Here is a 13851-nt window from a genome sequence, read left to right as displayed (position 1 = left end):
TACGTCCAGCTTGTAATCTGCAGTATATGATTTCCTTTTCGGTGCCATTTTTGTTCAGCCCTTCTCAGTTTTTATAAGTTACCGCCAATGTTGAAATGATCCATTTTCCTAGGTACGGACATAGTAGCATGTAGCATCTTTTTTTTCACAATACACCGCCATCATGACCCACAATGCACTTGTGCCATGCCCCGCCCCCGCGTGATTTTTTTGGTTGACGTGTGTGTGACGACCGCTGACATTTGCTTCGTCTTTTCCGTGAATTAGATAATATTATTTGATATTTTACGGTAATGTGTTAATCATTTCACACATAAGTCGCTCCGGAGTATACACTACCGTTCAAAAGTCTGGGGTCACATTGAAATGTCCTTATTTTTGAAGGAAAAGCACTGTACTTTTCAATGAAGATAACTTTAAACTAGTCTTAACTTTAAAGAAATACACTCTATACATTGCTAATGTGGTAAATGACTATTCTAGCTGCAAATGTCTGGTTTTTGGTGCAATTTCTACATAGGTGTATAGAGGGCCATTTCCAGCAACTATCACTCCAGTGTTCTAATGGTACAATGTGTTTGCTCATTGGCTCAGAAGGCTAATTGAGGATTAGAAAACCCTTGTGCAATCATGTTCACACATCTGAAAACAGTTTAGCTCGTTACAGAAGCTACAAAACTGACCTTCCTTTGAGCAGATTGAGTTTCTGGAGCATCACGTTTGTGGGGTCAATTAAACGCTCAAAATGGCCAGAAAAAGAGAAGTTTCATCTGAAACTCGACAGTCTATTCTTGTTCTTAGAAATGAAGGCTATTCCACTAAATTGTTTGGGTGACCCCAAACTTTTGAACGGTAGTGTAAGTCGCACCCCCGGCCAAACTATGAAAAAAACGGATTTATAATCCGAAAAATACGGGTCAAATCCCAAGTGTCTCAAAGAGCTGCACAATGCTTGACGGTAGGTATGGTGTTCCTGAGATTAAAGGCCTCACCTTTTCTCCTCCAAATATATAGCTGGGTATTGTGGCCAAACAACTCAATTTTTGTTTCTTCTGACATCACATGGACAAAGATAAGGTATGACTAGAATTAAGGTTTGAGAATGGCCTTCCCAAATTTGCTGAAGAAACAAGTCCATGTCAGAAAACCAACACATTTAGCTGAACTGCACCAATTTTGTCAAGAGGAGTGGTCAAAAATTCAAGCAGAAGCTTGTGGATGGCTACCAAAAGTGCCTTATTGCAGTGAAACTTGCCAAGGGACATGTAAGCAAATATTAACATTGCTGTATGTATACTTTTGACCCAGCAGATTTGCTCACATTTTCAGTAGACCCAGAGTTGTAGAAATGATTGGAAACTCAAGACAGCCATGACATTATGTTCTTTACAAGTGTATTTGACCACGACTGTAGCCACCATTTGGCAACCCAGTGGCACACTTTGCCCACTAAGCAGTGCACGTCACTTCCCGCCCCCCCCCCCTTGGAAAACGTTGTTTATTCTACGACGGCCGACTCGTAATAGTGAGAGTCGGGGGAGGCTGCGGAGTTCAGTGCCAAGGAGGTGATTTACGAGCGCGGCTTCGCTGTGTTTGACTTGTGCTACCACCGGACACGGAACTACCTGTGGGCACGGCTTCTTTTTCTCCAGATGTTTGAGTGGGATTGCATTGGCCTTCACAGGCCAGTCAGGTGGCGTTTAGTCAGTGGAGGCCGGGGAACTGAAAACAACAAGGTGTGATTCGAGGGTTCAGACCTTCTCGATGAGCTCGTAGCTCTCCTCCAGCTTGAGGGCTCGGTTCTGCAGGGAGGTGGAGGCTCGGTGGTGCAGCTCCAGCCAGTGCTGGTAGGACGACTCGCTGATGTCCGTCACAGCGAAGCAAAGCGTGCGCAGACCTGCACAACGACGACACGTTGACCGTCAACACAACTCCGTCCCCTGACACCATTTCTGTATAAAAGAGGCGACTCTGCCTGATATTATATTTTTGCCTGATAATATTATATTTTTTTGCCTTTGCATCAAAGACTGTGTAGTTCACTTCTTGACACAGCAAATGTATCTAAATACACCAAATAATACAATCATGTTCACTTTTAAAGCATGTGGACATTTTGTTAGAATGTAATTATATTATCAAAATTATCAATTGTACTTTAAGGTATAACTTTTTAATATAATTCTTACATTAGATCTGTAGTTTTGTAATTATATTATACTTATGTGGGTGTGTATGCGTGCATAAATGTTATGCAGATATGTGGTTTTTCTACCCTTTTATTATTATTTTCATTGTATTTTTGTTGTTTGATTACTTATTATTTTATTTGTATCCTTTTCAAGAGTTTGTGGATACAATTTCCTTTTTTAAATACATGTCAAAGTATAAAATATGGAATTTTTGCAAATTAATTGCAATTATGTATTTAAATGTAAACACATAAGTAAAAATATCCTTTTTTAAAATTTGTACAAATTTTTGTTGTTGTTTGCTTATTAATTTAAAATTATGTTTATCCTTTTTTAGAGTTTGTATTATTTTTTTTAAAGCAATGTTAAAGGATAAGATAATATGCAATGTTTGCAAATGTACTGCAATCAAGTAATACAACTGTATTAATATAATGATAAGAATCATTAAAAAAAACTTTAATACCAGTAAAATATTTAAAAATATATTAAAAGTGGAAAAATAATAAATCAATTAAAAAATGCAATAATCTGAACCTATTAAAATATGTATTCTTTTCAAGTTTGTGGATACAATTCCTTTTTTTAAATAAATGTCGAAGTATAAAATATGGAATTTTTGCAAATTAATTGCAATTAAGTATTTAAACGTAAATACATAAGTAAAAATACTTTTTTCTCCCCGTTTCCTTTTTTTATTTGTAATCATTTTTGTGGTTGTTTGCTTATTAATTAAAAATTATGTTTATCCTTTTTTAGAGTTGGTATTTTTTTTTTTTTAAAGCAATGTTAAAGGATAAGATAATATGCAATATTTGCAATTGTATTGCAATCAAGTAATACAACTGTATTAATATAATGATAAGAATCATAAAAAAAACTTTAATACCAGTAAAATATTTAAAAATATATTAAAAGTGGAAAAATAATAAATCAATAAAAAAATGCAATAATCTGAACCTATTAAAACATGTACTCTTTTCAAAAGTTTGTATTTTACTTTGTGGATACAATTCCTTTTTTAAAATAAATGTTGAAGGATAAAATATGCAATTTTTGCGAATTCATTGCAATTAAGTATTAAAACGTAAATACATGATTAGTAGAAATACTGTATATAGATTTTTCTCCCTGTTTCCTTTTTTATTTGTGATAATTTTATCTGTTGTTTGCTTATTTATTTTAAATTATGTCCATCTTTTAGTTGTTGTTTTTTTAAGCAATGTTAAAGGATAAGATAATATGCAATGTTTGCAAATGTATTGCAATCAAGTAATACAAATGTTTTTATTTAATAATAATCATAAAAAAAAACCTCTTAAATACCAGTAAAATATATAAAAATATATTAAGTGGAAAAAGAATAAATCAATAACAAATGCAAAATAAATTACAATACAAGTTCAATTAAAAGGATTACTAAATATTGGACTAGAACCAGAACCCAAACAAACCCAAAAATATTAAAAATAATCAGAACCTATTAAAATATGTATTCTTTTCAAGAGTTTGTATTTTACTTTGTGGATACAATTTCTTTTAAAAAATAAATGTCGAAGGATAAAAAAATGCAATTTTTGCAAATTCCTTGCAATTAAGTATTAAAACGTAAATACATAAGTAGAAATACTGTATATAGTTTTTCCTCCCCGTTTCCTTTTTTATTTGTGATCATTTTATTTGTTGTTTGCTTATTTATTTTAAATTATGTATATCCTTTTTTAGAGTTTGTATTCTATTTTGTAGATGACTTTTTTCTAAAAACAATGTTAAAGGACAAGATAATATGCAATGTTTGCAAAAAAAATTGCAATCAAGTAATACAAATGCATTTATATAATGATAATAATAATTAGAAAAACCTCTTAAATACCAGTAAAATAATAAATCAATAAAAAATGCAAAGTTCAATTAAAAGCATTACTAAATATTGGACGAGAACTATAAACCAAACAAAATCCAATAATATTGAAAATAATTTGAACCTATTAAAATATGTATCCCCTTCAAGAGTTTGTATTTTTTTGTGGCTACAATTTTTTTTATTTTTTTTTAAAAAGGCGAAGTATAAAATATGCAAGTTTTGCAAATTCATTGCAATTAAGTATTAAAACGTAAATACATAAGTAGAAATACTGTATATAGTTTTTTTTCTCGGTTTCCTTTATTTGCAATCATTTTTGTTGTTGTTTGCTTACTTATTTTAAATTATGTATATCCTTTTTTAGAGTTTGTATTTTATTTTGTGGATTACTTTAATTTTTTTTTAAAGCAATGTTAAAGGATAAGATAATATGCAATGTTTGCAAATGTATTGCATTTAAATGTATTTATATAATTATAATAATCATAAAAAAAACTTCTTAAATACCAGTAAAATATACTAAGAGGAAAAATAATAAATCAATAAAAAAATGCAAAATAAATTATAATACAACTTCAATTAAAAGGATTACTAAATATTATACTACAACCAGAACCCAAACAAAATTCAATAATATTAAAAATATTCTGAACCTATTAAAATATGTATAGGTGGTCTTTTACTCACAACATATTTATTCATAAACTAGTTAAAATAACCGTAATGAGACGTTATATTTAGCCCACATTGTCAACATTGCCAGTTTGTGCCACTTGGGGGCAGCATTCCTACAGAGCACACATCCATAAAATGCAGTTTTATCGGCATATTTATTTAGATTGGGGGTCTGCAACGACTACATAAGACTTTTAAAGTCATTTTGATAGTAGGCTAATATAGACACGTATGTCATGTGTTGTCTTCATTATAACACTTATATAAGACTTGTAAAGTCATTTTGATAGTAGGCTAATATAGCTAATATAGACACGTGTTGCCTTCATTATAACACTTATATAAGACTTTTAAAGTCATTTTGATAGTAGGCTAATATAGCTAATATAGACTCTTACGTCATGTGTTGTCTTCATTCTGACACTTAAATAAGACTTTTAAAGTCATTTTATTGTAGGCTATTATAGCTAATATAGACACTTACATCATGTGTTGCCTTCATTATAACACTTATATAAGACTAATAAAGTAATGTTGATAGTAGGCTAATATAGACACTTACGTCATGTGTTGTCTTCATTATAACACTTATATAAGACTTGTAAAGTCATTTTGATAGTAGGCTAATATAGCTAATATAGACAGTTATATAATGTGTTGTCTTCACTATAACACTTATATAAGACTTTGTTAAAGTCATTTTGATAGTAGGCTATTATAGCTAATATAGACACTTACATCATGTGTTGTCTTCATTATAACACTTATATAAGACTTTTAAAGTAATTTTGATAGTAGGCTAATATAGCTAATATAGACACTCAAATCATGTGTTGCCTCTATTATAAGACTTATATAAGACTAATAAAGTCATTTTGACTAATAAAGTCATTTTGATTTTGATAGCAGGCTAATATAGAAACGTCATGTGTTGTCTTCATTATAACACTTGTATAAGACTTGTAAAGTCATTTTGATAGTAGGCTAATATAGACACTTACATCATGTGTTGCCTTCATTATAAGACTTATATAAGACTTTTAAAGTACGCTAATATAGACACTTACGTCATGTGTTGCCTTCATTATAAGACTTATATAAGACTTTTAAAGTCATTTTGATAGTAGGCTATTATAGACACTTACGTCATGTGTTGCCTTCATTATAACACTTATATAAGACTTGTAAAGTCATTTTGATAGTAGGCTAATATAGACACTTACATCATGTGTTGCCTTCATTATAAGACTTATATAAGACTTTTAAAGTACGCTAATATAGACACTTACGTCATGTGTTGCCTTCATTATAAGACTTATATAAGACTTTTAAAGTCATTTTGAAAGTAGGCTAATATAGACACTTACGTCATGTGTTGCCTTCATTATAACACTTATATAAGACTTTTAAAGTCATTTTGGTAGTAGGCTAATATAGCTAATATAGACTCTTACGTCATGTGTTGTCTTCATTCTGACACTTAAATAAGACTTTTAAAGTCATTTTATTGTAGGCTATTATAGCTAATATAGACACTTACATCATGTGTTGCCTTCATTATAACACTTATATAAGACTAATAAAGTAATGTTGATAGTAGGCTAATATAGACACTTACGTCATGTGTTGTCTTCATTATAACACTTATATAAGACTTGTAAAGTCATTTTGATAGTAGGCTAATATAGCTAATATAGACAGTTATATAATGTGTTGTCTTCATTATAACACTTATATAAGACTAATAAAGTAATGTTGATAGTAGGCTAATATAGACACTTACGTCATGTGTTGTCTTCATTATAACACTTATATAAGACTTGTAAAGTCATTTTGATAGTAGGCTAATATAGCTAATATAGACAGTTATATAATGTGTTGTCTTCATTATAACACTTATATAAGACTTTGTTAAAGTCATTTTGATAGTAGGCTATTATAGCTAATATAGACACTTACATCATGTGTTGTCTTCATTATAACACTTATATAAGACTTTTAAAGTAATTTTGATAGTAGGCTAATATAGACACTTACGTCATGTGTTGCCTTCATTATAACACTTATATAAGACTTGTAAAGTCATTTTGATAGTAGGCTAATATAGCTAATATAGACACTTACATCATGTGTTGTCTTCATTATAACACTTATATAAGACTTTTAAAGTAATTTTGATAGTAGGCTAATATAGCTAATATAGACACTCAAATCATGTGTTGCCTCTATTATAAGACTTATATAAGACTAATAAAGTCATTTTGACTAATAAAGTCATTTTGATTTTGATAGCAGGCTAATATAGAAACGTCATGTGTTGCCTTCATTATAACACTTGTATAAGACTTGTAAAGTCATTTTGATAGTAGGCTAATACAGACACTTACATCATGTGTTGCCTTCATTATAAGACTTATATAAGACTTTTAAAGTCATTTTGATAGTAGGCTAATATAGACACTTACATCATGTGTTGCCTTCATTATAAGACTTATATAAGACTTTTAAAGTACGCTAATATAGACACTTACGTCATGTGTTGCCTTCATTATAAGACTTATATAAGACTTTTAAAGTCATTTTGAAAGTAGGCTAATATAGACACTTACGTCATGTGTTGCCTTCATTATAACACTTATATAAGACTTGTAAAGTCATTTTGATAGTAGGCTAATATAGACACTTACATCATGTGTTGCCTTCATTATAAGACTTATATAAGACTTTTAAAGTACGCTAATATAGACACTTACGTCATGTGTTGCCTTCATTATAAGACTTATATAAGACTTTTAAAGTCATTTTGAAAGTAGGCTAATATAGACACTTACGTCATGTGTTGCCTTCATTATAACACTTATATAAGACTTGTAAAGTCATTTTGATAGTAGGCTCATATAGCTAATATAGACACTTACATCATGTGTTGCCTTCATTATAACACTTATATAAAACTTTAAGTCATTTTGATAGTAGGCTATTATAGCTAATATGGACACTTACGTCATGTGTTGCCTTCATTATAACACTTATATAAGACTTTTAAAGTAATTTTGATAGTAGGCTTCTATAGCTAATATAGACACTTACGTCATGTGTTGCCTTCATTATAACACTTATATAAGACTTGTAAAGTCATTTTGATAGTAGGCTATTATAGCTAATATAGACACTTACATCATGTGTTGTCTTCATTATAACACTTATATAAGACTTTTAAAGTCATTTTGATAGTAGGCTAATATAGCTAATATAGACACTCAAATCATGTGTTGCCTTTATTATAAGACTTATAGTCATTTTGACTATTAGTCATTTTGATTTTGATAGTAGGCTAATATACAAACGTCATGTGTTGTCTTCATTATAACACTTGTATAAGACTTGTAAAGTCATTTTGATAGTAGGCTAATATAGACACATCATGTGTTGCCTTCATTATAACACTTATATAAGACTTTTAAAGTCATTTTGAAAGTAGGCTAATATAGACACTTACGTCATGTGTTGCCTTCATTATAACACTTATATAAGACTTGTAAAGTCATTTTGATAGTAGGCTAATATAGACACTTACGTCATGTGTTGCCTTCATTATAAGACTTATATAAGACTTTTAAAGTACGCTAATATAGACACTTACGTCATGTGTTGCCTTCATTATAAGACTTATATAAGACTTTTAAAGTCATTTTGAAAGTAGGCTAATATAGACACTTACGTCATGTGTTGCCTTCATTATAACACTTATATAAGACTTGTAAAGTCATTTTGATAGTAGGCTCATATAGCTAATATAGACACTTACATCATGTGTTGCCTTCATTATAACACTTATATAAAACTTTAAGTCATTTTGATAGTAGGCTATTATAGCTAATATGGACACTTACGTCATGTGTTGCCTTCATTATAACACTTATATAAGACTTTTAAAGTAATTTTGATAGTAGGCTTCTATAGCTAATATAGACACTTACGTCATGTGTTGCCTTCATTATAACACTTATATAAGACTTGTAAAGTCATTTTGATAGTAGGCTATTATAGCTAATATAGACACTTACATCATGTGTTGTCTTCATTATAACACTTATATAAGACTTTTAAAGTCATTTTGATAGTAGGCTAATATAGCTAATATAGACACTCAAATCATGTGTTGCCTTTATTATAAGACTTATAGTCATTTTGACTATTAGTCATTTTGATTTTGATAGTAGGCTAATATACAAACGTCATGTGTTGTCTTCATTATAACACTTGTATAAGACTTGTAAAGTCATTTTGATAGTAGGCTAATATAGACACATCATGTGTTGCCTTCATTATAACACTTATATAAGACGTTTAAAGTCATTTTGAAAGTAGGCTAATATAGACACTTACGTCATGTGTTGCCTTCATTATAACACTTATATAAGACTTGTAAAGTCATTTTGATAGTAGGCTAATATAGACACTTACGTCATGTGTTGCCTTCATGAAAACACTTATATAAGACTTTTAAAGTCATTTTGATAGTAGGCTATTATAGCTAATATAGACACATCATGTGTTGCCTTCATTATAAGACTTATATAATACTTTTAAAGTCATTTTGATAGTAGGCTAATATAGACACTTACGTCATGTGTTGCCTTCATTATAAGACTTATATAAGACTTTTAAAGTCATTTTGATAGTAGGCTAATATAGCTAATATAGACACTTACATCATGTGTTGTCTTCATTATAACACTTATATAAGACTTTTAAAGTCATTTTGATAGTAGGCTAATATAGATACGTCATGTGTGTTCTTCCTTATAACACTTATATAAGACTTTTAAATTCAGTTTGATAGTAGGCTATTATAGGTAAAATAGACACTTATATCATGTGTTGTCTTCATTATAACACTTATATAAGACTTTTAAATTCATTTTGATAGTAGGCTATTATAGGTAATATAGACACTTATATCATGTGTTGTCTTCATTATAACACTTATATAAGACTTTTACAGTCATTTTGATAGTAGGCTAATATAGCTAATATAGACACTTACGTCATGTGTTGTCTTCATTGTAACACTTATATAAGACTTTTACAGTCATTTTGATAGTAGGCTAATATAGCTTATATAGACACTTATGTCAGATTAGTTTTTTGTATTTTTGGTCCAAAATGGCTCCTTCAACATTTTGGGTTGCCGACCCCTGCTTTAGATGAAAGCATTGAACTATCCTGACTGTGTGATGAAAAAGCACACCTTAGGCAGAGTGTTCTACTGTCAGCCACCAGGGGGCAGCGCTGACCCACTCACCCTCGGTGGCAAACTGCTCCAGATGCTTCAACGTGATCTCTTTGTAGCGAGAACTGTCTGCCAGTCTGTCGTAGATGACCGTGTCCTGCGGAGAAGCACACCCTAATCACCCCTTTCTTCTGGCCGTGAACTGTGTCGTCTAGAAGGTTCCGCGATCATTCCTTTCCTGCGCCAGTCCCGTCTATGTGGCGCTGATGGCGGTGATGTTGTTGCCATGGGGACAGACACAGACACTCACCGCTCCTTTGCAGTAGAGGCGGATCTTTCCGGATGGCGTGCGCATGATGACTGACATCCTCTTCCTGACGCTGTGGCGGGGAGAGAGAGAGAGAGAGAAGGTGTTACATGGCGAGGTGTTAGTCGACAAATTATCACGCACGATTTGAGCGTGTGGCGGCTAAAATTGGACGCCATGGAGGAAGGCAACGCCTCGCAGTAGGGAGCTGCCACGGAACCGCCGAACGGAATTGTTGTCACTCGATGTTTTGACAACAAACATTCATACAGCCCCCGTTCCTGGAAGAGGTTCATTATTTTGCAATGCAGTCGGCTGGAAATGATGGAAAGTGCCACTCTACAGCGCAACTGACGGAATTGCCACAGAACACATTTTTTGTAAGATATTCAACACTCTACTGCCATCTGGCGGCTAAAGTGGATAGTGCAAACCCCAAATTCGTCATGTTTCATGTGTCAGGCAAACTACAAGGCCATATGAATCCCCTTCCTACTCTGAGTTGTGAACCTCCGGCCCCGGATTTAAAACTAACTTGTTGCCAAGCCTCCTGGGCTTTTTTTTAAAAGCAAATGGGAATTGTACAAATAAGCATGTTTACGGCTAGCATTTTAAACAAAAAGTACCAAAAGTGCTACATCATGTCATGCATATTTTAGACATGCTAGCACGCTAACTGTTAGCATGGTAGCACCTAGTAAAATAACACGAAAGACCAAAAGTACCAACGCAGTTCTATAGTGTCTGTATACCATGCATAGATTTGCATTTAGACATTAGTAAAATAGCTCAAATGTTAGCATGCTAACTGTTAGCATGGTTACGCCTCGGAAAATATGTCACTAAAAAATAAAAGTGCCAAGGCAGTCCTACGGTTATAATGCCATCCATATGTTTGTATTTAGACATGAGTGAAATAGCTAAAATGCTAGCATGCTAACAGTTAGCAGGGTAGCAAAATAACACTAAAGACCAAAAGTACTAACGCAGTTCTATACTGTCTACATATCATGTCATGCATATATTTATATTTAGACATGAGTGAAATAGCTAAAATGCTAACATGCTAACTGTTAGCATGGTAGCACTTACCAAAATAACACTAAAGACTAAAAGCGCCAAGGGAGTTCTATAGTGTCCTTACATCATGTCATGCATATACTGAATTTATATTTAGACATTAGTAAAATAGCTAAAATATTAGCATGCTAACTGTTAGCATTGTAGCAAAATAATATTAAAGACCTAAAGTATCAACGCAGTTCTATAGTGTCTGTATACCATGCCATGCATATATTTATATTTAGACATGAGCAAAATAGCATGCTAACTGTTAGCATGGTAACATTTACCAAAATAGCACTGAAGACTAATAGACTGAAGACATGCATATACTCTATTTGTATTTAGACATGAGTAAAATAGCTAAAATATTAGCATGCTAACTGTTAGCATTGTAGCAAAATAACACTAAAGACCAAAAGTACCATCGCAGTTCTATAGTGTCACTACATTATGCCATGCGTATATTTATATTTAGACATTAGTTAAATAGCTCAAATGTTAGCATGCTAACTGTTAGCATGGTAGTACTTACCAAAACAGCACTAAAGACTAAAAGCGCCAAGGGAGTTCTATAGTGTCCTTACATCATGCCATGCATATACTGTATTTATATTTAGACATTAGTAAAATAGCTAAAATATTAGCATGCTAACTGTTAGCATTGTAGCAAAATAATATAAAAGACCTAAAGTATCAACACAGTTCTATAGTGTCTGTATACCATGCCGTGCATATGTTTATATTTAGACATTAGCAAAATAGCTCATTTAATAATAATAATAATAATAATAGATTTTATTTGTAAAAAGCACTTTATATTGAGTAAACAATCTCAAAGTGCTACAGTGTATTAAAAAAAAAATAAAAAAATATATATATAATAAAGAAATAAATAAAAATAAAAACTAGAACAGCCAAATAGCTATAACTAGTATGCATATATCTAAAAAAAAAAAAGGCTTTTTTAAAAAGAAGGGCTTTTAAGCCTTTTTTAAAAGCATCCACAGTCTGCGGTGCCCTCAGGTGGTCAGGGAGAGCGTTCCACAGACTGGGAGCGGTGGAGCAGAAAGCCCGGTCTCCCATTGTTCCTAGCTTTGTCCTCGGAGGTTGGAGGAGGCTAGCCTGTCCGGAGCGGAGGTGTCGTGTGGAGTATTTGGGGGTGAGTAGTTCTTTGAGGTAGAGGGGGGCATTTCCATAGCTCAAATGTTAGCATATTAACTGTCAGCATGGTAACGTCTAAGAAAATACATCACTAAAAAACAAAAGTGGTGTTCTACAGTTACAATGCCATCTATATGTTTATATTTAGACATGAGTGAAATAGCTAAAATGCTAGCATACTAACTGTTAGCATGGTAGCACTTACCAAAACAGCACTAAAGACTAAAAGCGCCAAGGGAGTTCTATAGTGTCCCTACATCATGCCATGCATATACTGTATTTGTATTTAGACATGAGTAAAATAGCTAAAATAATAGTGTGGAGGGAGGTGTGGCCAGCGCTGCCTGCAGGAGTAAAGGTCACCGCCTCTGTCTATGGCGTTGAGGGCAGAGCACCATCAGACAGGGCCCGGGGCAAGTGCTGCCGGCTAGACACAGCTGACAGGTGGTACGAGTTAATCTAATCATCTGTTGTCTTTAACAGTAAGCGAGGTTTACGGAGGTGACTGAAAAGTCACGTCCTACTGGAGAAACTTTGAGAAATTCTATGTACATTGTACATGTGTCTAACAGTGGAACTGCTAGGAAGCGACTTCTACAAATAGCATGCAAATAACAAAATAACACTAAAGAGCAAAAGTACTAACGCAGTTGTATAGTCTCCCTACATGCATGGCATGCATATATTTACATTCAGACAAAGTGCATAGTGACAGCGTACCTTGTAAACTCCAGCACGTGAAGCAGCTCGTACTTCTCCTCGTTCCCCAGCTGAAAGCGTCGCAAACAAGAGTCAAATAACAACAAAGACCAACAGTTATTCTGCGATTGGCCTCAAATGGCTTTTTAGCGGTGGTGATGTTGCACCACCACCGCAAGGTGGGACTCAATTAACTTGTCTAATTAAAAAAGGGGCGGTTGAGCTACGAGGCCGAATCAGAGCGAAGTCTTAATGAAGCTGGAGTGTCTCCTGGACACGCAATGTTCTCATACTGACCTCTCCACCTCAGAGTGCGGACATTGGGTTAGCCAATTAAAGCCACGACAGGATGGATGACTTACCACCCACACCCACACACACACTCTAAATGAAATAAGCAGGGGCGTCCATGATAACGTTGCTTGGATGGCAACATATGTTGCTCCAAAGCCTGTATGTACCTTTCAGCATTAATGGCGCCTTCACAGATGTGTAAGTTACCCATTAGATGAGCTCGGGGCCCAGCGAAGCCGACGGCATTTCTGGGTGTTGTTGATAAAACGGTTTTCGCCTTGCATAGGAGAGTTTTAACTTGCACTTACAGATGTAGCGACCAACTGTAGTTACTGACAGTGGTTTTATGAAGTGTTTC

The 13851-nt window shown here is 33.2% G+C and overlaps 1 protein-coding gene and 1 long non-coding RNA gene across 7 annotated transcripts in view; one reads left to right on the top strand and one right to left on the bottom strand.

Annotated features, from left to right (window-relative positions):
- LOC133645013 (phospholipid-transporting ATPase IA-like) overlaps nt 1–13851 on the bottom strand; it is a 427043-nt gene that overhangs the window by 189666 nt on the left and 223526 nt on the right. For all 6 annotated transcript variants that reach the window (XM_062039795.1, XM_062039796.1, XM_062039797.1 and 3 more), the window contains 4 exons: nt 13221–13270; nt 10278–10347; nt 10040–10124; nt 1758–1897 (listed from right to left, as the gene is read on the bottom strand). In XM_062039795.1, the coding sequence (XP_061895779.1) occupies nt 1758–1897; nt 10040–10124; nt 10278–10347; nt 13221–13270 (345 nt within the window). The remainder of the gene's footprint in view (nt 1–1757; nt 1898–10039; nt 10125–10277; nt 10348–13220; nt 13271–13851) is intronic.
- The window catches only part of LOC133645015 (uncharacterized), a 28713-nt gene that overhangs the window by 14509 nt on the left and 353 nt on the right, over nt 1–13851 (top strand). The gene's annotated exons all lie outside the window — the stretch shown is intronic.

The sequence above is a fragment of the Entelurus aequoreus genome, linkage group LG28 (assembly GCF_033978785.1).
Source record: "Entelurus aequoreus isolate RoL-2023_Sb linkage group LG28, RoL_Eaeq_v1.1, whole genome shotgun sequence".
In the NCBI taxonomy this organism is placed as follows: Eukaryota; Metazoa; Chordata; class Actinopteri; order Syngnathiformes; family Syngnathidae; genus Entelurus; species Entelurus aequoreus.
Note: the sequence above shows the minus strand (reverse complement) of the source record. Positions and strands in the feature narration are given on the sequence as shown.